The 24420-nt window shown below is 41.4% G+C and overlaps 2 protein-coding genes across 5 annotated transcripts in view; one reads left to right on the top strand and one right to left on the bottom strand.

The window, feature by feature from the left end:
• HACD3 (3-hydroxyacyl-CoA dehydratase 3) overlaps window positions 1–9469 on the top strand; it is a 30991-nt gene extending 21522 nt beyond the window's left edge. Inside the window, exons 7-11 of the mRNA XM_005685117.3 lie at window positions 1051–1178; window positions 1617–1729; window positions 4152–4258; window positions 4831–4962; window positions 7795–9469. Coding sequence (XP_005685174.1) covers window positions 1051–1178; window positions 1617–1729; window positions 4152–4258; window positions 4831–4962; window positions 7795–7871 — 557 coding nt within the window. The 3' untranslated portion in view covers window positions 7872–9469. The remainder of the gene's footprint in view (window positions 1–1050; window positions 1179–1616; window positions 1730–4151; window positions 4259–4830; window positions 4963–7794) is intronic.
• The window catches only part of VWA9 (von Willebrand factor A domain containing 9), a 35079-nt gene continuing 18451 nt past the window's right edge, over window positions 7793–24420 (bottom strand). For 2 of the 4 annotated variants that reach the window (XM_018053644.1, XM_005685112.3), the window contains exons 9-12: window positions 24021–24154; window positions 15299–15417; window positions 13240–13305; window positions 7793–11211 (exon numbers count right to left, since the gene is read on the bottom strand). In XM_018053644.1, coding sequence (XP_017909133.1) covers window positions 10960–11211; window positions 13240–13305; window positions 15299–15417; window positions 24021–24154 — 571 coding nt within the window. In that variant the 3' untranslated portion in view covers window positions 7793–10959. The remainder of the gene's footprint in view (window positions 11212–13239; window positions 13306–15298; window positions 15418–24020; window positions 24155–24420) is intronic. The other 2 variants (XM_013966748.2, XM_005685113.3) reach the window with 2 other exon arrangements.

The raw sequence follows: 24420 nt of genomic DNA, 5'->3' as shown, positions 1-24420 counted from the left end.
TCATTTTTGCGATTAGAGAGTGTTTTCAGTCTTGCCAGGGCCTGTTTTTTTCATTTGATATTTAAACTGTCTTCTTTTTGAGGAGCCTGCAGTGTCATCTTTACCGGTAACTTGCCTAACTCTGCCATTTCTTAAAAACTCTAATAGGCAGGGAGGCAAGAATCCTAAACCTTCACAGTATGCAGGACTAAGAACTGTCTTGCTCAAAATGTCAGTGGTGCCCTGCTTGAGAAACACTAAGAGGAATGTAAGAATTCAGGATGTCAAGTGAGGATCAGCATGGAAAGTGAAGGATATTAAATTATGGACCACTCCAGATTGATACCACAATTATTGACCTCAAATAAGCAACAACTCATTTTGTTATATAATATTCCATGAAATAGATATACTATAGTTTTCTCAAACTTTCCATACTTATAGGTTTAGATCATTTCTGTTTTAGTGCTCTTAAAAATATGTAATATTTCAGAGAACAGTCTCCTTGCTGAAGCTTTTATTCTTTTTCATTTTAGATTTTTTAGTTAGGATATATTCTCAGAATGAGAATAGGATTAAGTATATAAATACAATTAAGGTTTTTGAAAGTTAATTTTATTCAGTACTTTTGTACCTCTGCATGTATTTATCATTGTATAGTTTTGATATTTTAAAAAGCTAGGTTTTTCATTCAATATATGTAATACAGTTTTAGCTTTAAATTAAATGAGATAATGGACTGGAAGAGAATTACCATTGTGCCTGATACATAGATTTTTCAGCATATAATAAGTGAGTGAAATCTAGGTATGCTTTTTTTCTTGCCTTTTAAAATTGAGAGGGGCATACAAGGTTTATGTGTTAACTTACTGGTAACCAATAAAATTTACTAATTAGGCCCATGGAGGCCTGCTCCCCTCCAGCTTAGTTGAGTAGTGAACTTTAATCTGACTGGATGTTTGTTATACTTTTCCTAAAGTTCATTTCATGTAAAGGCTTATCTAGACTGCAAAATACTTGTGTGTTGGCATTTGCCAATTGATTTACCTTTAACATGTGTTTGTCCCATAGAGTCCTTCTATGACACATTCCACACTGTGGCTGACATGATGTATTTTTGCCAGATGCTGGCAGCCGTGGAATCTATCAATGCAGCAATTGGAGTCACTAAGACACCAGTGATACCTTCTCTTTCCCAGGTATTGAGCAGTTGAGCTCAAGGGTGGGGAATGCAGGGTTTTGATGTTTATTTAGTAGGTATTCACACTTTGTTGAGAAGTTTCAACGAGTAAAAATACCTGTTTGCAGAGAAATAGCATTGTTTTCTCTGAATACACACACACACACAAATCTGTCCAGAAATACTGGTACTGGTTTGGGTACTTTCACATTTCTATCTGTTGCAGAGAAATAGCAGTGTTTTATCTGAACACACACACACACACACACACACACACACACACACACACACAATCTGTAACACTGGTACTGACTTGGTACTTAAACTTGTTCTAAGCTGTTCTGTCTTTTTCTGTGTACCTTGAATTTAATGGGGTTATGTTTCAGATAACACATTTATGTGCTGTCTTTTACGAATGTATTTTAAACTTTTTTTTTCTTCTGGGTCTTTTTAACAGCTTCTTGGACGAAACTTCATTTTGTTTATCGTCTTTGGTACCGTGGAAGAAATGCAAAGCAAAGCTGTGGTTTTCTTTGTGTTTTATATATGGAGCACAGTTGAAATTTTCAGGTGGGTACAAATGCCAGGATGGTGTTTGAGTGCTCCTTCGACTATGGATAAGACTGTCTTATCCAGAGTCTCATTTTATTTGAGATTAAAGTTTCATGTGTGCAGTTCTACCTGCATCTATGTGCTCTGCAAAGTTGAGACTGTTTTTTTTTAAATTAAAACATTAAAGATACTTTTTTAGTTAAAAATTTTATTTTTTAATTAATTTATTATAATTGGAGGATAATTACTTTACAATATTGTGATGGTTTTTGCCATACTTCAGCATGAATTGGCCACAGGTATACATGTATCCCCCCGATCCTGAACCCCGCGCCTTCTTCCCTCCCTACCCTATCCCTCTGGGTTGTCCCAGAACACTGACTTTGGATATCCTCCTTCATACATTGAATTTGCACTGGTCATCTGTTTTACATATGGTAATATACATGTCTCAGTGCTATTCTCTCAAATCACCCCACCCTCACCTTCTCCCCCTGAGACTAAAAGTCTGTTCTTTACATCCGTGTGTCCTTTGCTACCCTGCATGTAGGATCGTCAGTACTGGCGTTCTAAATTCCTTATATATACGTTAATATACAATATTTTTCTCTTTTTGACTTACTTCACTCTGTATAATAGGCTCCAGGTTTATCCATCTCATTAGAACTGACTCAAATGTGTTCCTTTTTTATAGCTGAGTAATAGTCCACTGTGCATATGCACCACAGTTCCTTATCCATTCATCTGCCGATGGACATCTAGGCTGCTTCCATAAAAGACTAGTCAAGTGCAGTAGTGAGGAGGGGGAAAGAGTAGGATGAGGAGTTCGATCTGTAACTGTGAACAATCAATCGAGATAACGCACTACCTTCGGACAAGCCTATTATTTTTTTTAAATTTTGTTTTGGCCTTATGCCATGTGGGATCTTGGTTCCCTGACCAGGGATCGGACCCATGTCCCCTGCAATGGAAGCACGGGGTCGGACTGCCAACAAGTCTGAGGCAGTGTTTTTTTTAAAGCGCTCAGTGGATCATAATACCAGCCTGGACACTGGGGAGCAGAGGGAGAGATCCAGAGAAAACAAAGGCCTATCTTACCCTTTAGGATCTTGCTGTCTTGTTGGAAAGAGAGGACTCATTCACATGGAAAAATTCTTGAAAGGGCTGAAGAAACATGTAACTGAAGAAACATCCCAGGCTGGATGAAGTACTGAAGACCAGCCTTCGAGAAGGGATGATAGAATAAATCTTTGGCTATAAGATTACTGACGTTTGAATTGACCTCTTATCTGATTCTTCTATTTTTGATTGTCAGTAGAAGAAATTATCTTTTAAAAAAATAATTTTGTTTTTGGCTGTGCTGGGTCTTCATTGCTGTGTGCGAGCTCTCTCTATTTTTGGCGAGTGGGGGCTACTTTCTGGTTGTGTTGCCTCTAAACCACAGGCTCAGTCGATGTGGCGCATAGGATTTAGTTGCCCCGAGGCATGTAGACTCTTCCCAGACCAGGGATTGGACCTGTGTCCCCCCCATTGGCAGGTGAATTCTTTATCACTGGACCACCAGGGAAATCCAGAAGTTATCCTTTTCTTAAAAAAAAGATCTGATTAAAGTAGATGTGTTCTGTACCAGACCATACATATTCCATACTTCTTCCCTTTCCAGCCAAGTGACCATTGGTTTTGCAAACTGACTCCTCAGTTCTGGGTTTGGTGATATTTTGGTAAAGTTGACAGTTAAGAGGGAGAAAAGACATTAGCAGCCCTAGATTATGTCTTAACTGTAGTCTGCATCCCATGGCATCCTGTATACCCTCTAGTCTACTTAACACAAAAGTGAAAGAGATTATAGGTTCTTAACAGTAACTTTTACTGTTTGGGAGAAACAAATTTATGTTAGCTCTTTTTAAGTAGAGTATGCCTGATTATAGATTAGAGGTCTTTTTGTATACTTTAATTTTGGGAAATGTTCATTTAGGCAGAGATAAAGTGTCAAAGTATCTGTCCTTACCTACTTGAAACATAGATCAGAACCAGGAATAAAGCCAAAATGCTTCTGAGCATCTGTTCCATGTACGGACCTTTTTCATAGAGGGTTCCTTTGAGACCTAAACTTACTTTGCCATTATCGAGAATTCATATCATTTTGGAGAAGGAAATGGCAGCCCATTCCAGTATTCTTGCCTGGAAAATCCCATGGACGGTGGAGCCTGGTAGGCTACCGTCCATGGGGTCGCAAAGAGTTGGACACGACTGAGCAACTTCACTTTCATTTTCACATCCTTTGAAGATTGGAGGAAGAGCACAATGGGAGTTCATTAATGGGAGTTCGTTAATTCTGCTAAAAAGCCATGTGTGAGTGATTGTGAAATTACTCTTCTTGAATGATGTTCTAGAGTTGCATTCAGTGGTTTTTAACATGTGAATGCCTTATTTCCAATAGGTACCCCTTCTACATGCTCTCCTGCATTGACATGGATTGGAAGGTGCTCACATGGCTTCGTTACACTGTGTGGATTCCCCTGTATCCTATGGGATGTTTGGCAGAAGGTACTTTAAAGAACTCTAGGTGTTATATCTTACCTCCACTGAGTAGCCAGACCTCTTTTCCTCCCTCTGCCAGCTTTAGTCTGATACACGGGTGTTGAACTTTTCAAGAATTTCTTTCTAGTGGTTTCCTTCCACAATACTCCTGCTGTCGAGACTGTTCCAAGGAAGTAGTTCGTTTTGTTAAGGTTTGGGAGCTGGGTGGTCATGCGTTGCCTGCTTCCTATCTATATGGTAGTTTTAATCTTCCAAAGCAAGTTCATATTGATGACTTCATTTTATTATGACAAACACCTAATGAGTGAGTCAGATAGGTACTTTTCTCTCCATTTTATAGAATAGAAAGCTCAGTGCTATCAAATGACTGTTCCTCATTTACCTTTGCTGTCAGCTTGAAGGCTTATTTCCTAGGAAAGCTAGTGGGGAAAAAAGAAGAGGCGTGAGCCTGTTGTACAAAGGGAGGAGGAAGCATTTTCAACAAACCTAGAACCGAAACTTTGAAGAGTTAGAAGGTTCTATCGGTAAATGTAATTGTATTTCATTTGCTTCTAAAAAGTTCTTGTTTCTGCTTTCAGCTGTCTCAGTGATTCAGTCCATTCCAATATTTAATGAAACAGGAAGATTCAGCTTCACATTGCCATATCCAGTGAAAATCAAAGTTCGATTTTCCTTTTTTCTTCAGATTTACCTTATATTACTATTTTTAGGTAAGTATTGGCTCCATAATAGACTCTCTTTCTGTTGCTTCTTAGAAGGTAGTTAGATGATTCAAAGTTTTAGAAATCCCTGTTAGTATTCTTGCTTTCAAAAGAGTGGAAATAAGTTTAAGAACGAATTACATTGCAGAACAGACCCACTGGAGAATATGCCATGCGGAAATATTTCTTCGCACATCTTGATTGGCTGAGTTCTTTTCTTGAAATGCTCTTGGTCATTCAGACTTTCCCATATTTCATGTTTAAAATAATGTAAGAAACGCTTTTAAAACTGAATAAAAAGCTCATTTAACTTTTGCTGATTTCAGTAGCAGATTCCTTATCCAGAGGAATTGTTACAGAGGTGGTAACACAGCTGGCAGCAAGGAAGAAGGCAAGAAAGGCCTCCATTCAAGCAGCTGCAAGACATCAGAAAGCCTTCTGCCTGACGATAGGAAAGCCCCCTATTCCTCATGTAAAACCTTGCTTGCTTATCAACTTTTATATAAAATCATAAATTCTTAACTCATAAAAACTAGGGACCTCCTAAGAACTAAAAGAAGAGATAGAGAAGTAAACCTAAATTACTGCAAAGTTGAGAGATTTAAAAGCCTTCCTAACTAGGAGGACTGTTTACTCTGGATAATGTTCTGACACATTTTAATATGATTTCTATGTATTTCTCCCTGTTGTATTTCACAAACTCATGAGGTGGCCTTAAGTATGGCTGTTTGGTCTCCTGGCAACAGAAGGATGTGACAGATAGTGTACTAGCTATCTTCTTCTGTGCAACAAATTACCCCAAAATGTTGCAGCTTAAGACAGCACACAGTTATTATCGCGCATGTATTCTGGGTCAGGAAGCAGGCAAGCTGGATGGGCCTGGCTCGGGGACCCTCATGAGGTTTCAGTCAAGCTGTCAGCTCAGTTGGGGCTATAGTTTCTGCAGACTTGACCGGGGCTGGAGGATGTACTGCAAGCTCGCTTGTGTAGCTCTGGGCAGGAAGGCTTCAGTGTCCTGCCATAGTACTTCTCCATGTGGACGCTCATAACATGGCTTCTCTCCAAAGCAAGTGATCTGGAAGAAAGCCAGAGTCAAACTCCCTTTTTTTTTCCTTTAAAAAATTTATGTATTATTGAAATATATTTGACATAAAACATTGTGTAACTTTAAGGTATATCAGTTGTAATAAGATTGCCATTGTCGTGATAATTAGCACTTCTATCACATCCGCCCTTTTTATAACCTAAACTAAGACTTACTGTTACTTTTGCTGTGTTCTCTTTGTTACACAGATCAACCTTGTACAGTGTGGGAGGGGAATACACAAGGGTATGGGATACCAGGAAGTAGGGATTACTGGGGACCAGCTTGGAGACTGGCTTCCCCAGACCGAGAGAGAGACCACGAAAAGTGAACCCAAGAAGTTGGAAAGCCCAGTGATGTTGATTACTTATTTATTTGGTTGTGCCATGCATTTTGTGGGATCTTAGTTCCCCAACCAGAGACTGAACCTGGGCCCTTGGCAACAAAAGCTCAGAGTCCTAACCACTGGACCACGAGGGGACTCCTGATCTTGGCCATTTAGAAATGGGGGAGAAGAGAACTACATCCTTTTGGAGCCCCTCGGAATCAGCGCGTGGCAGAAGCGCAGTTAAATAAGACACGTTATGAGTGCCCTCATAACAAAGGTTACCTTTTGTTCCATGTCTTCTTTTCCATTTCAGAAAGGATATTACCCATTTCAGAAAGATTTCAAACCAAAAATGTTACAGTCTTTGGTGCTTGAAGAGAGTAAGCATCACTTTGGAAAATGCCCTCATTAAAAGAGCTCTTCACTTCTATTCCCGCATAAAACTAGTACTGCTGTAATTAAGCTGCATGCAATGGACCTACTGAGAGTAGGAATAAATACTGGAAAGACCCTTAAAATATTTTACTAAAAAAGATGAATGTTAATGTTCACTAACCCTAGTGGCTTTTCCTTGTGTTGCATCTTCTAACTTACAAGTTTCTATACTCATATTTAGCTTACCTACAATGAGTGTGTAGTTGTTCTTATTCTTGAGAATGATACCCTAAATCTGCATAATTTAGGAGCAGTATAACAAGCAATTATATTTGTGTATAGATCAAAGATTCATTCTCTCACAGTAAGTCTATAAAATAAGTGTTTTTAACTCTATTGTACAATGAAAAAAATGGAGGTGAGGCTTCACTACAGAACGCCTCAGTGATCACGTGGGATTGAAATTTTTTTCTGGCTCTGAAATCCTTTGTTTTCTAGTTCACTAAATTTTGCTTCCTAGAAAAGTGTCTCACACCTTTTAGGCTATTGCTTAATACATATTATTGCCTAGCCTTGAATTAAAAATTAGGTTCTCTGTTTCAGATTTGTATATTTCAGTTTATGTAAATCCTACCTTAAAAGAAAGGAAAAAAAGAATATTGAATTCTAATTAATGAATTTTTTAGGGGTGAAGAGTATTGATGTCTTACATTGAAATACATAAAAAATGAGATGGGAATGGGTATGTGATTAAGTAAGTGTAATAAACAAAGTTTAAATTTAGGTGGTGTTCACTGTACAATGATTTAATCTGTATATTTGAAATTTTCCATAGTAAAGCATGGGAGAAAATGACATTGTAAAACCCACTGGGGGAAAACTGAACTGTCTCTAGTGCATTGTTATTGTGTGTTCTAGGCTGTGCTTCTTGAGGAAATGCAGGAAGCACGGGGCTGTGGGATATGAAAAACAGACAGCTAGGGACTGTTCTACCCCAAGAACTTCCGCTTATAAACAGAGACAAAGATTCTAATTGGCCTTTTTTCTTTTCCAGGGTTATATGTAAATTTCCGTCATCTTTATAAACAGCGCAGGCGGCGCTTTGGACAAAAAAAGAAAAAGATCCACTAAACGGAAGAGATTTAGATGACTTCTTGCCAGTTTGAGCCTAATCTATAGTTCTTACAGTTTCACCTTCTTGTACTGATGTAAAAGTTATTTTAAAGTTAAATGATTAAATTCTCAGTGGCGCTATCTTTTTTTCCCCAGTAACATTCCTGATTACTGCATTACCTTAGTGTAGTCCTTGCATGACATGGATTCCTGACACCCGATGACAGGTTCATTCTTGCCTATTCTGTTAGTGACAGCAAAAGGCTCAGCCATGCCCCCACCCACCCCATCTCCAGTCAGTCTGTTTCACAGGCCCCAGATACTTCTTCAGTGCCCCGAGGCTACCAGCTACTGGCCAGGTGCATAGCTGAGGTGTGTTCTTTGCAGCTATTGCTTGTGGGGAAAAAAACCCCACAAGACTACGTAGCTGTATAGGAGGCTCCAGAAGTGACTCAGAAAAAGACCTCATATATTCTGTACCCAAGGCGCTGCTTGTTAAGTGGGTTGGCATTGATTTTTTGGGGGGGGGGGAATTAAGTTTGACTCAGTTACTGATAAAAACATTTCTGAGTCCAGGTAGGGCTGGAGGACACATATTACCTGTGAAACTTTTGGTCTCTCTAGCAACATCTTAACCTGCATGGGCGCTGGAGAGCCACAGGGTGATTTGAGAGAAACCAGTCAGAACCTTGGAACACCATGATCACTTACTTCATTCGTAGCTAAATCATAGCTGTTTTCAACATGAAGGAAAGATGAAAACCTTAGTTAGGAAACAGTGAGACTGTAAGAGTTCCAAACCCAGATGGCACTACAGGGATCAAAAAGGTCAGTCTGGCGATGCAGCCTGTGGCACGCTGGAAACTTCAGAGTAGACCACACTAAAAGTACCTAAGAACTGTCTTAGGCTGTGCACAAACAGACACTCAGCCTTCCTTCCCCTGTACTGAGTTCATGTACTTGTGTACCTGTCAGAGTCAGGTGGTGAGACTGTCTGTTTTTGAACATGCCTCAAAAACACCAGGTTTTTATTTTGCTGTTGTTTCACCTGTTTGCAGTAGGCCAGTGAAAACAGTGAGCACTCTGGCTGAAGAACCACCATCTGAGCCTTAATGAAGATTCCTTACAGGAAGTCCACCAACAGAGGAGGAAAATCTTATATGACCATCATCAAAACCATCAGTTTTCCCTAGTACATTCCAAGTAAACCAAGTAAAATAAGTAATGTTTGTCTGTAAGAATTTAAGGCATGATAGCTCTTTCTGTTCTGCCATTCCCACTGTTCCGGGGGAAGGGGGACTTGGATTATGCTGTTTCTCTGAGCCCAAGATGGAAACTTGGTTTGACCTAAAGACATCTGGTTCGTATAGGCCTAGACGAACCAGATGTCAAGTTCACTGCACTGAAGGATATTTTGCATGTGTGCAACTTCTGTCAACATTTGTTTGTATTAATTTCTGGTGTCTTCTCAACTGACTTTCGTAATTGGGCAGATGAGCTTTACAGTAGATTATGCTGTAAAGAATCTTGTATTATTGATTGTTACAAACCTTACTGCTGTCTGAAAAAGCTAAAGATTGTGTATTTCTATTAAAACATTTACAGTCAAAATCCTAGTAACTTGTGTTTAAAGATCATTTAGTCTAATGGTTTCTAAATTATTAGTGATAAATTCTTTTGTTTAGACAAAATATTATATAGGCATACCTTGATTCATTACACGTCACAGATACTTGCATTTTTCAGAAAATGAAGATCCCTGTGTTGTCAGCGGATGGTTGGCTTTTCTTTTTTTAACCAATAAACTAGTTTTTACTCAAGGTGTGTACATTTTATCTTAGACATAATGCTACTGCACACTTAACAGACTGTAGTATAAACTATAACATTTTCATATCCTGGGAAACCAAGAAATCTGTGTGATTCGCCTTATTTCAATACCTGCTTTATTGTGGTGGCCTGGAGGTAAACCTCTGAAATCTCCGAGGTATGCCTCTATAGCAGTACAGCATGTTATTAATAAATAAAACATGGTTGCTTGGCCTGGATGGCAGGGGAGCTTGGTAGAGAATGAATACATGAATATGTATGGCTGAGTCCTTGTGGTGTTCACCTAACACTATCACAACATTTTTAATTGGCTATACCTCAATACAAAATGAAAAGTTTTAAAACAACAAACAATATGGTTGCTTGGGCTGAAGCCTATGGGAGTAATTCCTTAGGATGTTTACAGAGCAATCTGAAAAGCACTGATGATGTAAGTAAATCCCAGGGAAGCCTGATGACTTGCCCAAGGCCGTGAATCTAGCTGATGAACTGGAACTATAACTGACTACGGTGATGTCAGAACCTGGCTTTAGGCAGTGAGGCCTAACCAGTGTCAGAAATAAGGAAGTCAATATGGAACCCAAGGAACCTTCAAGAATCTATGCCACTTAGGAAGCTGAAATTATATTTAGGTTATAGGAGAAACCCAAGGCAAAAACCTACTGGTTTCCCAATGAAACCATTTTATAGAAAACCAAATATTTTATTTTCATTAAAAAATTCTGAATAAATGAGGATCATACATTTATGGTTGCTTGTTTGTATAAGTTTGGTTGTTTAAGTTTATATCTCAAGTTACACCCAAAGCACCCTAAGGGTTGCCACTGACTTTTCTGCCCAAGTTTTAAGGAACTTCTGAAACTTAGGAATGTTGGGTTTGTGTTTAGCAAGTCTCCTCTCCCAACCACAGGTACTTGAAAATGTCCCTATGGTTGGGAGAGGAAAGGAGTGGAGAGGTGTTTCAGGAACAGAACCCAAGCTGTTGGGTTTCCTGAGGATGGTGGAGAGGGCTCTACACTTAGTCCTTCAAGCGTTTCAGGAGATGTTCCCATTGTGGGAGCAACAGTTGTCTTTGGGATTTAAAAGACTCCGAGCTCCAGAAAGCAGCTGCCCACCTGCAGAACATTCTTGGAGTAGCAGAGTCAAACCTGTGAGGGGTGCGTCTCAGGCAGTCTCGGGAAGGTCTTCAGGTAGCCACTGCAGAGGTGAACAGACTGAAAAAGTTTTTACACGAAATCATTCTCACTTGAAAAAAAGAACGCTTCCAAAGTCAGCGTCATATTCTCTCTGCACTGCTCCCAGAGAAGTCTGTCTGCAGAGGTGTGATGTTGTGGTCATACCCAGCGTACTCAGAGGTGCCAGTACTGGCCAGCTTGAGCTGCTGGGCAGCGTGGGTCAGCTGGAACGCAGCGTCGGGGTGAGCCGTGTCGGGCAGCAGTGTGCACTCCCTTTCTAGCATGTCCGCCACCCCTTTGAGCAGGTCCAGGAAACCAAAGGCCAAGGCAGCCTTTCGTAAACGGTTCAGCTCCTGAAACAAAACACCAATGTTCCTAAAATGTATTCTCCTCATCACATACTTTCTAAGTGCTCAGTGTGACATATATTCCCCTTGACCCCCAAACTTAAATGAGTGTTTTTATATCAGAACAAATACTTGTACAGAGATGCCAATAATAAGAGGGTGTGATGACATGCCTGGGAAGTAGTTTCTCTACAGGTGGTCAGAAGGCAAAGGACGACAGGTTTCTGAAACTGAGGTTATCCTCACCACAGTTCATGACCACTTAGGCCAAACATGGTGAGGTGCTTTGCATACATCATTTCATGGACAGTACTCGTAACTCGGCTTCCCTGGGGGCACAGTGGTAAACAATCTGCCTACCAATGCAGGAGATGTGGGTTAGATCCCTGGGTCAGGAAGATCCCCTGGAGAAGGAAATGGCAACCTGCTCAGTATTCTTGCCTGGAGAATAATCCCATGGACAGAGGAGCCTGTCGGGCTATAGTCCATGGGGTCACAAAGAGTTGGACACGACTTGGCGACTAAACAACAACTCATAACTCAGAGGATACTTCATCTCTGTTACTCAGGTATGGAAAAGGCTTGCCCAAACCTCAGAGGGTTCTGAACCCTTTGGTGCCTCTCTGGCTGGAGCCTTAGACTGAATGACAATGAGTATGTCTGGAGGAGTCAGGAAGTCAGACCCCAAAGACTGCCTCAGAAAGAGAAGTCACAGTGGATGGAAGCAGAGAAACATGAAATGCCCCATCTATCACTTAGCAGTGTGACCTGGGCAAGTTGTGGGGCCTCTCTGGGTGTCAGTGGCCTCATTTACAAAACGAGGCTCACCTCTGCTGTGCCCATGGGAGGGGCTGACACAGCCATCTGGTAGAGGCCTTTTCCCGCTCTGTTATGTAGGTTATAAAAAACCAGAAGAAAGAAACAGACTTTCTGATCACCTTTCTCCTATCATCTGTTTACAAATGAAAAGTTCAGAAGGCAGCCAAAGTATAGACCTTGAATAGACAGCTCTGCAGGCAGGCAGGGGTGCAGCCACAGAGTGGTCATCTAGGGCCAATATGGATTAAGGACTTCGGTTAGGGGGAGGAATGGCGGGCTGAACCACTCTCTGGTTGAACTCTTGCCTGATTTCACCAGCTCGCTACATAATTAGGTTTGAAGACATAAAGGTAATGAGATAACACCCAAAGCGCCTATGTTCTCTGGAAGAGATGCTAGCCTGGGGATGACTGTGGGTACGATATTTTAAGATTAGCAAGTTAGGACACAGTTGACAATACTGCATACCTCATACTGCCACTTAATTTAATTTCAGCCAAATATCAGCAGGACAGGAGAAGCGAGAGTGAACTGAAATGCCGCCCCCGACCCCCCAACTCCACCCCATCTCTTGTGGCTTGACTCCACCAATGGTTCTGCATTAGTGAGGTATGATCCTGGAGGGCCATTCTTTTGCAATTTATGAATGTATATATATTTTTAAATGGCTCACTTTATCTTTTGGCTGCACTGCACGGCAGGTGAAATCCTATTTCTCTGACCACAGATTGAACCTGTGCCCGCGGCACGGCAAGCATGGAGTCTGAACCACTGGCCCGCCAGGGAAGTCTCCTAAGTGGGCCATTTTAGAAGTCATTACCAGAAGCAGCTCCTCTGGCAAAGTACGAATGTTCTGAGCAGACACCATCCCTGGAAAACACGTCCACTGGTTGCTTGGAGTTAGACTGGATACCCACTTGGGAACAGTGAGGAGCGTTAAGGGCTATGGCTCACAGGTCCTTTCAGCTCCTTCCCTCAGCCATTCACAGCAGCACCAACACAGAGAGGACCTGCCAGGAGACCCAGCGCAGGGTCCTGGATTAAGGGCAGGTACAGACCTATTGCTTCTACTGACTTTACTGAGGAAAAACTGGAGGCACAAACAAATGTTTCTAATTCCTGTCCATGTTCAGTGTTCACACTACTGTGAAACAGTTTATTTCCGGCAGGCAGCACAGAGCCCACCTTCGACTACTATAATTCCTACAGTCTCACCTTATAGAATGTCTGTGTTTTTTCAGGTAGTTTCCTTGCATTTCTTAAAATCTTCTGTACATCTGTCTATAGAGGGTAAAAAGAATTCAATGTTAGAATTCTGTGGTAAAAAGGGAAAGAATACAAAAGGATACCTTTAAATGGAAAAAAATTGAAAATGAGAAGAGTTATAGTGTAAAGACGAGCCTCCCTTCTGAGTTAATGTTATTGTTCAGCATTAGTAAATCATCTCTCTCCTTCAAAAGGCTTGATGATACTAAAGCTCATGGTGACAAAAATGAGCCTGTCTCACAAAAACACCCCCAGTAAACCCATACATCTATGGGCAGCTGCTTTTAGACAGGGATGCCAAGACCATTCAGTCGGGGGGAGAAGTCTGTTTAACAAATGGTGCCTGGATAACTGGATAGCCACCTGCAAAAGAATGAAGTTGGACCCTCACTTCATACCATACCCACAAAATTGACTCAAAATGGAACAGAGGCTTAAATGTTAAGAGCTAAACCTATAAAATTCTTACCATAAAACTTACTTATAAAACTCTTAAAACAACCCAGCAACAAAAGAAAAAAACTTGGCAAATGATCACAGCAGCATTATTCGCAATAGCCAAAAGGCAGAAATAATCCAAAAGTTCATCAACTGAATGAATGGACAGGCAAATATGGACTTTATACACTAGACCATCATTTATTCAATGGACTATTACTCAGCCATCAACAGGAATGAAGGACTGACACATGCTGCAACATGAATGACTGTTGACATTACGCTAAGAGAAGTCAAGCACAAAAAGGCACACGTGTGATGCGGTTTACATGGAACATCAGGAACAGGCAAAGCCTTACAGACGACAGAAAGCAGATACGTGGCTGCCTAGAGCTGGGGCAAGAGTGACTTGTTTAGCGGGTAAAGGACTTCCTTTCGGGGTGATGGAACATGTTTTTGAACTAGACAGTGGTGATGGTCATGTAACACTGTGATTATATTAATGTCACTGAATTGAATACCTTAAAACGTCTGAAATGGTAACTTTTGTTATGTGCACCTCACCATAATAAAACAACACATCCAGACCAAAACAGAATTTAAAAAGCAGTTTTAGAAAAATTTAGCTCTCCTTCAGACAGGGAAGTGCTGGGGTCAGCGATGGCAAGAGAGAGGGAGAACTTTAATTTCCAACAAAGGGAAGAGGCCCCTTAGCCAGGGCAGGATGTGTCTGTCTCGTCTCCCTGAAAAGGGGGCTGGCAGAGACTATGCGTCGACAGAGGTTACTGCTGTGGTCAGGGCCTGACTGCCTCTTCTCATTTGGCTTGGACTGGACTCATGGGAGGAACAAAGGAAAAAAGAAAAGGCACTCATGTGAGAAAAAAAGTTCAAAAACCTATTTTTAAAAATACGTATGAATGACTTTGCCAATGGGAGGAGAAAGTCACTGAGTCCCTTGCCTAAAGGCAGCACACCTTGATAATAGGATAATTTCATAGGAGCCTTCCATAAAGCGTTTCTGTGGTATTGCATGGTAATGCTTTGACTTACATTGTGCCGATGGGAGAAATAATCACATGAAGGTTTTTATGTCTTCCTCAAAACTGGTACTAAAGATAACACCTATAATATTATTCAATGACTCACCATGTCAAAACTTTTACGTTAAAATTTAATGCTGGAAAAAAATGTGTCTCTCTAGAACTGACATGCTTCCTTTTATCAGACAAGGAGAACCATATAACCAACATGTTTTTTTTCTGACCTTGGTAGCAGGAAGCTCAAGAGCCAAATTGCTCAAACACAATTATCATTCTGCCTTGGCTTCCTGGAACACCGTCTCTCTTCTTCCTCTAGGTTTTATACTGCTCCAAATTTTGTAAAAAATGATTCTGCTACGTACGTGTTTTACTGTAGGCCACCTCAAATCCTTTTTGGAAATAATGACAAATGCTAGAAGTAAATGAATTACGAAGTATCAGAGGAAAAGAAAATCAAATCAAATGTCCGCCTGCCCGCAGGAATCCCTCCCCCTGTCCCCAGTGGAGAGCAACGTGGATGGTAATGTTACCTGCAGGCCACTGGGTTTGATCCACACCGTCACATTCTGGGCATAACTGCGCTTGTTTTTGGGCTGCAGGGGGAACGGGCTCTTATTATCATCCTCACCATAAGGGTTTTCTTTAGCATCTTAAAAGAAAAAAACAAGCTTGAAATGACATCTGGCAAAACACAATCAAGCACATTTCCAATTAGGTTAGAAGCTCTTTGAATCATTCGATCTCCTATATCCTATTACCTCCCTAATTAAGAAAATCCATTAACTTCCATCAGGTTGGGGAACCTGCTCTCAGCACTAATGTTGGACACTGAACAATCAACTGAGGCCCAGGCAAGTGAAAAACAGCTTACTGTCTTTAAATATACAAGTTTTACCTATCTGCTTTATAAATTAAGGTCATAAGAGGATAAAAATACATAATACTAAAGTGTATATAAAAATATATGTATACCTACATACTGCAATTCTACATAGTCTAGCCCAGCACTCTCCAACACAACTTTCTGTGATAAGGAAAGGTAGCTACACCCCATGGGACCACTGAACCCTTGACACCTGGCTAGTGTAGCAGAGGAACTGCATTTTATTTAATTAAATTTGAATAGCCTCCTGTGGTGAGTGGCTACTGGATCAGACAGCATAGGTAGAGACATTGAGAACATTTAAAAGTGAATTACATATAGCCAATTTAAGGAAAAGAGCAAGGGAAGAAATACTTTCTTGGTGAAACATACCCCATTTTATGGCTTACTAGTTTACTGCTTCCAAAGACATAAAGCCATGTTGTGTTTATAGCCACGTGGATAAACAAAGATTTCTATTTTTCCACCTGTTTCCTGAGTCAATGATACTTTGTCATCAGATTACAAAGCATACTTATTACCTCTTGGCTCATTTTATCAGTATCATCTTTCAGGGTAGACAGAGCAGGAATCATTTCCCCAACAAGACTAGGGAGCTTAAATCCCTTGCCCACACGTTGTTGAAAACTGGAATTAGCTCGGCTTCTCTGACCGACCCAGAAGTGCTCTAACCCCAATCTGGTCATTAATTCGGATGCCTCATACTGGCCCCATTCTACCTCTGTCACTGCCCTCTCCTCCTACCCCCTCCAAAAATTTATTTGATCAGCTTTTCCAGATGTTCCCATGAAGACGTGTCAATCCATAAGCCTTTCTAAGTCAGGCCAAGATCCCAACAGTCGTTTCCCAGGCAACATGCTTATTTCCAACTTCTTGGCCACTGTTTCCGTTCTTCCCTTGTCTGCAATGCTCTCCTTTCCTCACTTATTTATTCCCTCCCTCACATACTCATTATTCCTCCATAGTAAGATCTCACTATGTAGGAAGCACCATGCTAAGGAAGTATGGCTAGAGAAGATTTTTTTTTCTGGCCTCAATGAAGAATATGAGTATTTATGAAGGATATTTATTAAATTACAACTATGTGCAAAATACTTAACATATACAACTTATCTCCTTTTAGCAACTCAAGACAGTAGATATTATTAGTCTCATTAAACATGAGGAAATTGAGGCTCAGTTTCACAGGGACAGCTGGGCCTGGTTTCAAAGGCAATACTTCTTCCCCCATTCAACACTGCCATTCCTCACCTACTCAAATGTACTTAAATTCCAGGTCCGGATCCCATCCTGCCTTCTCCATGGAGCTGTCCCAGTTATTTCTGGTAGACGACGATTTTTCTAGTCCCGCTTATCCGACAGCACTCAAGTGTCAGTACCAAACATCTTGGCATCTTATCACAGCCTACCTGTATTGACTCTAATTGCTTGGAGCCTCTATGTGGAAATTGGCTTAGCAGACATTAATGAGAAAAGAACAGGAGATCTTACAAATAATAAATCTCATAATAGAAAATTTAAAAAAATATTGGTTACAAGATAAGATTGAAGATATCTTACAGAAGGTAGAACAAAAAATTTCAAAAAATATAAAAATATGGGTAGGATAAGAAAATTACACACATGCACACAAATACTATAAGCACATCTAGGAAAGGAGAACAAAAAATACGTGGAAGAAATCAAAGACATATTCGTGCTTCCAGGACTAGAATTGCGAGATGGAAGCACTGAGTCCAGCACAATGAATGAAGAGACCAAAACCGAGGTATGTGATTCTGAACATCTAGAAAGCTTAGGGGCACTAGAAGAGCCTCGAGGTGCACAGAAGAAAGAGAGACCAGGGTCAAAGCTCAGACGGTCAGCATGGCACAAGACTCTCAGGAGCAACCCTGGAAGCCAGAAGAGACAGCAGAGTGAGCTTCAATACTCCAAGGGAAAACGATTCCCGACCTAGAACTCAATATTCAAGCCCCCCATCAGCAGAGTACAAGGGATGAAATACGGACATTTCCACGTATGTGAGATTTCCTCCTGCCCTTTTCTCAGGAGGATTCATCAAACAGGAGAGTCGTGGGAGAGGTGTGAAGGGAAGACTTGGGATGACAGCTATGCAATGGGCCTAGAGAGTAACCAGTCCATTCATGAAACAAAGGAAGATGACTCTCAGGAAAAAAAGAAAGCGACAACAAAATGCGTAAAGGATATATTTTGCTTAGGCAGGAATTAGTGACAGGTACATGGAAAAGAGCAAAGAAAAACAAGGGGAAGAAAAAGGCAGAGGAAGGCCACGAGAGCCCAGAGTGGCGGCTGCACTCGTCTGCAGCTGGCCTCCCCAAGCCTGGCTGCCAGGCTCTTTCCCAGATTCTGCCAGGAACGTTGGTGTCTGCCCTATAGAGCTCTCCTGTTAATTACAGTTACTCAGAATACATTTATCCTACCTGCTAGAAAAAAGAAACAGCTAATTAAAAACAATGGTAGTATCTGGGGTAGGACACAAAGAGTTGCAAAACAAAGGAAATGTCACACTGTACTTAGCAGTGACTAACACTGACAGCGAGGACAGAGAACTGACTGAGCCGCCGAGAGCACTATGACCACACTGCAAGGAGAGCAAGGGGAAAGGAACGCTAGGACCACACTGCAAGGCGCGAGCAAGGGGAAAGTGAAAACTATGACCACACGGCAAGGAGCGAGCAAGGGGAAATGTGCTTCCTGGGTGAGCAGCTGGGCAGGGACGGTAGTAGTAAGAGAAGAGCTAAGCAGTTTTCCTTGAAAAGTAAAAAAATGGCATTAAAAATACAGTCAAGAAATAGCTGTATACTTAAATTATTTAGAAATGTAAGTAAAATATCAGGAGAAAAAATTAAAATTGGAGAATGGTTATCTGTAAGAACAGAATTAGGAGTAGAAGGGGTAGGTAAACGGTACTAGTTTGCAAGCTTCCCTTTAATTAAAAAAACATAATTAAAACAGCAAGCTCTGTCATTCAAATGTGCCAACTGTGTGTCAGGTACTCATTTCCTTAGAAACTTCTCTCACCAACTAGCTAAGATAGGTTTTGTTGTTACTTACTACTTGTTACCATGACAATCCCAATCTCCTAGGACTGTTGTGAGAGTTAAATGAGACGACCCGTTTCATTTTGTCTAGCACAGTGCCTGGCACAAAGTTAAATTCAACAGATGTTAGTTCTTACTACCCTCATTGAAAAGAACAGAGGGAAAGAAAAAAGAAACCAACAACCATGAATACAGGGCTGAGAAGAAAGCAGTTCCATCTGATTTAAGAATATGCACAGTGAGCCAAGCATTGCTAGGTTGGCAGCCGGATCAGAAAGGAATGTGAATGCTACTACCTTAGATTACGGACAGGCAGCTGTGGTAAAAACTATCGCAACAGTTTAGGTTAAGTATCAGATGTAAATATTTTAGGCTTTGTGGATTATATGGTCTCTGTTGTAACTGCTCAATTTTGCCACTGAAGCAGGAGAGCAGCCATAGATACGTAAACAAATGGGAGAGATTCTGTAATAAAACTTAACAATAAAACTATAATTACAGAACAAGCAGTGGGTTAATCTGGCCTGCAGGCCATCGTTAGCTGACCTCTGATCTAAGTGACCTGCTTTCTGAGAAATCTGTATGCAGGTCAAGAAGCAAGTTAGAACCAGATGTAGAACAACAAGCTGGTTCCAAACTGGGGAAAGAGCGTGTCAAGGCTGTATGCCACCCTGCTTATTTAACTTACATGCAGAGTATATCATGTGAAATGCCAGGCTGGATGAAGCACAGGCTGAAATCAAGATTACTGGGAGAAATATCAATAAGCTCAGACATGCACATGATACCACCGTTATGCCAGAAAGCGAAGAGGAACTAAAGAGCGAGCCTCTTGATGAACGTGAAAGAGGAGAGTGAAAAAGCTGGCTTAAAACTCAACATTCAAAAAACAAAGATCATGGTATTCAGTCCCATCACTTCATGGCAAACAGATGGGGAAACAATGGAAACACTGACAGGCTTTATTTTCTTGGGCTCCAAAATCACAGCAGATGGTGACTTGGCAGCCATGAAATTAAAAGACGCTTGCTCCTTGGAAGAAAAGCTGTGACCAACACAAGGACAGCATATTAAAAAGCAGAGACGTTACTTTGCCAACAAAAGTCCATCTAGTCAAAGCTATAGTTGTTCCAGTAGTCATGTACAGATGTGAGAGTTGGACTATAAAGAAAGCTGAGTGCAGAAGAATTGATGCTTTTGAACTGTGGTGTTGGAGAAGACTCTTGCGAGTCCCTTGGACTGCAAGGAGATCAAACTAGTCAATCCTAAAGGAAATCCGTCCTGAATGTTCATTGGAAGGAGTGATGCTGAAGCTAAAGCTCCAATATTTTGGCCACCTGATGCAAAGAACTGACTTACTGGAAAAGACCTTGATGCTGGGAAAGATTGTAGGCAGGAAGAGAAGGGGACGACAGAGGATGAGACAGTTGGATGGCATCATCGACTCAACGGACATGGGTTTGGGTGAACTCCGGGAGTTGGTGATGGACAGGGAGGCCTGGTGTGCTGCCAGGCTTGGGGTTGCAAACAGCTGGAACACGACTGAGCAACTGAACTGAACTGAATTGATCTAAGTGAAAAGTAAAGAAACCCAGTACAAGGCAAGAGCCCTGAGGATCAAAGGTCAGAATGAATGTATGAATGCTGCAGAGTGAATAGATAAAGGGGGTGAGGAATCCCTTTTTACACATACACTACCCCCCCCACCAGGTTTTCTTCCAATTACTGTCCTATTTCTGTCCTCTTGTGGTCAAACTCATCATTTTCATTTCCTCTTCTCTAATTCATTCCTCAGCCTGTCTCCTGGCTAATCATTTGCCAAAACTGATTCTTACAAAGCCACCAAGAATCTCTTACCTGTCAAGATCAGATGACTCTTGATTCATAGTGTCCTCTTCTTTCTTCTTGGTTTCTATTCTTCCCTAAAACTATTTAATCATTTAAAATACTCATTCTACAGTATCTTTCAGATTAAGTCCTCAAGGTGCTAATCCTCCTATTGCTCTTTCTTCAAATCAAAGACCTTCACATGATTTTATAACTTTTTTTCCTTCAAATCATAAACACATCTCCAGGGAGGACTGTTTTTTCTGCAGTAGGGCTTCCCTTGTGGCTCAGCTGGTAAAGAATCCACCTGCAATGCAGACCTGGGTTCGATCCCTGGAGTGGGAAGATCCCCTGGAGAAGAGAAAGGCTACCCACTCCAGTATTCTGGCCTGGAGAATTCCATGGACTGTATAGTCCATGATGTCGCAAAGAGTTGGACACGACTGAGCGACTTTCACTTTCACTTTCCCCCTGGGTTGTAGAGGAGTTTCTACAGAGCCATTACATTAGCTTCTGGAGGATGCACCACAGGTTTCGCTGTTTCGGCTCCAGTGTTTACACTGTTTGGTTAGGGAATGGGCAGGGGTGAGCCGCATGGTGCAGGCCTTGGGCTTCCACGTCTCACAGGAGACTTTCAGACTTCTTTATGTGTAAAAAGTAGGTAGAAACAATGAATAGAATTTTTTTTGTCGTCCTCTCACTGAGAGGGTAGACCTTCCACATTCCCTGCTTTACTCAAGAGATTTCAGTTCAGTCTTGTCTCCTGTTCCTGTGTGACCTTTAAAATCCCAGCCCCTGGAATCTAGCTCAAGAGCTGGCAAACTATGGTTGGCTGTGTGTTTCTGAGTTAAGAATGGTTATTTTATATTTAAAATGGTTTATGTATTGTGCTATGATGCCAGAGTTTAGTAGTTATGACAAAAACCATAATTACCTATAAAATGTAAAATATTTATTATATACGGCCCTTTGCTGGAAAAGTTTGTTGACCCTTGGCCTAGCTTCTAGGGCCTATATTCCATCAAAATCTCTAGGCTTCGATGGCAAAAGTTATCCTTCAAACCTGAACTGACATGCATGCACATGTGTGTAAGACACTGTAGGCCACGACTTACACGTGCTCATGAGACACGGTACTTCCTTCGTGAATCTCTTTATTCTCTTGGCTTCTGTGACATCCTTTTTCTTGTACTTTTTCTCTTATCTGCTTCTTCCTTCTCATTTTCCTTTACTGGTGCCATTTAGTGACCTCTAGTAGTTGGTCCTTTCTAGGGGTCTGGTCCTTTTCCCCTAAGGTATATACTTTCCTGAGGCTCCTTCTGCTGCTGCTGCTGCTAAGTCGCTTCAGTCGTGTCTGACTCTGTGCGATCCCAGGCTCTGCCGTCCCTGGGATTCTCCAGGCAAGAACACTGGAGTGGGTTGCCATTTCCTTCTCCAATGCATGAAAGTGAAAAGTGAAAGTGAAGTCACTGAGTTGTGTCCAACTCTCAGCCACCCCATGGACTGCAGCCTACCAGGCTCCTCTGTCCATGGGACTTTCCAGCCAAGAGTACTGGAGTGGGGTGCCACTGCCTTCTCCGTTTCCTGAGGTCAGGACTTCTTCAAGTGTGGTTATTGACCTAGATTGTAATCAATTAGGTAATATTAAAACTGCAAGTTCTTGATCTTAAATCCAGACCTACTGAATCAGAAACTCTGTAAGTAGGGACCAGGAAATAGAATTTTAAAACAAGTTCTCCAGGTTTACTTTTGTATACCAAAACTCAAATTTGTAAACTACTGCCCTAGCAATCTCCCTCATTCTCACCATTTTAAAGATCACCGATATGTTTATAACTAAAAATTGTATTTTCAACTCTGTCCTCTCTCCTGAACTCCAGATTCTTACAGGAATTGTCTATAGTTACCTTCACCTAAATCTCACAGGCATAAACATGCACAAGAGAAGTCCTTTCAAATCTACTATTCTGTTTCAATTATTAGTACCACCTTTCACCCTGCAGCCCATCAGAAACCTGGAATCATTCTCAACTCTGTTTCCTTTATCCTTGTATCTAAATACTGCTGCTTCCACCTTCGAAATATCTTTGCATGGATCACATCCTCTCTTTTCCCAGCCACTGGCCTTGTACTGCGTCTCATCTTGAGATCCCCAGGACTGTTACAGGAGACTTCTAACAGCCAAAATGCCCATACCTTTTCAAATCCATACTCCACAGAGTTTTCTTTCTAAATGCAAAATTCATTATCTCTCACTTGGATTTCAGCCACACTGCACAACTCCAGAAGTTACCAGTACTTAGAATACATAGTCACCTAACTGGTATCTCCACTGTTCTCATCATAGCCAGAAGGATCGGATCATACTACTCTCCTTCAGCAGCTTCCCCATATCTGTAGAACAAAGTCTCAGATGAGGCCTGCCCTGCCTGCTGTCCCACTGCCAAACTCTAACCTACCATCTGGCCTTCCCACCCTGACCCTCCCACTTTGCGGTCTAGCTTCTTTCTTTTCTAGAGGTGCTCTATTTGGAGCAAATTTCTCTTTTTCTTCAAACTCAGTAATGGTCTCTCTCCTCTGTGGAGATATACCCAAGTCCTCAAGGAAGAGCTGACCATCCCCTACTTCAGGCAGACTGTGATCTCATGCCAGTTTAGGTTTATTATTCCACCTTCCACTAGTCTTTTGAGTAACTTCTGCTGACTCAGCCTGCAGACTGGCACAGAATAGGCTGCTTGGTAGATGTTCCTAAAGTTGAAATGGGCCCAAATGAGTTCAGGGAGACACTACAGTTGGAGCCTGAGTACCTAGGGGTACAACGGCCTCAATCAGAAGGAGCAGAAAAATCAGAAGAAATGGTTTATGGGAGAGAGGGAGAGATGGAGGTTTCTGCCACAAACATGCTGATCTGAGGACCGTGACAGAATATCCAGGTGGAGAGGTCCAAGTGGGAACCTGGAAATACAGGTGCAAGACTCAGGGGGAGATCAAGCAGGATGAGAGTTAAGAGATATGTTGAGAGTCTGAAGCCAAAACAGCTGATGAAATAAACAAGAGAGAATAATAACCCAAGAGTAGAAGGCAAAGACCACCACCCTGGGAAATCGTGAGGCAAGGAGAAGAAAAGACAGGATGACAAGTGAAAAAAGTTGCCAAGGAAAGAGATAAGCACCAGGTGAATGCATTGTGAGGAAAACTAAGGGAAACAGTTTTAAGAAGGAATGGGATTAAATTATCTAAGAATGTCTAGGGGTACCTGGGTTAAAAATAGTACACTAAGGAAAGTTTGTTTCCCCTGAGCTGTAATGTTAAAAGTCCAAATGTTACACTCTCTTGGGGCTGTCCACATACACATCCAACATCAGGAACCATAGGGCACTCATAAGGGAAATCATGCGCTCTCTGACTCACAGAGAGAGCCATTCAGAACAGTAGAGAGAAAACAAAGTCAGGATAAATAAAGTTTGATCTGGGGTATACCTGAAATTGGACCCAACTGCACCATTTTCCCTAGCCATGGGAGAGGTTCTGGGCCAGGCTCAAAGAGAGACATCATGAGGTTTGATTTCTTCTTGCTGTCAGCTTGAGAGTAGAGCATCCCATGCCATTCAGGACTAGATGGAGAGAAGACAGACGGTGAGAACAGCTTTACGCCTGGGACTGTCAAGCTAAATAACTCTACCCTGTGTCTTTCTCGCAAGAGACATGGCTTCCAGCTTTGAAATTAGGTGCACTATTCTTATTAAAGCCAAATCCTAAACCTGCAAATGCATACTATTGCCCTCTAATATTAGCATTCTTTGGAGATATGTATTACTATTTAGTTATGTAGATACGGAAATAAAAAACAGCCTTATAAGAGAAAAAGAGAATCACAAGG

This window comes from Capra hircus, chromosome 10 (assembly GCF_001704415.2).
Source record: "Capra hircus breed San Clemente chromosome 10, ASM170441v1, whole genome shotgun sequence".
Taxonomy (NCBI): domain Eukaryota; kingdom Metazoa; phylum Chordata; class Mammalia; order Artiodactyla; family Bovidae; genus Capra; species Capra hircus.
This window is presented reverse-complemented; position numbering and strand designations above follow the sequence as displayed.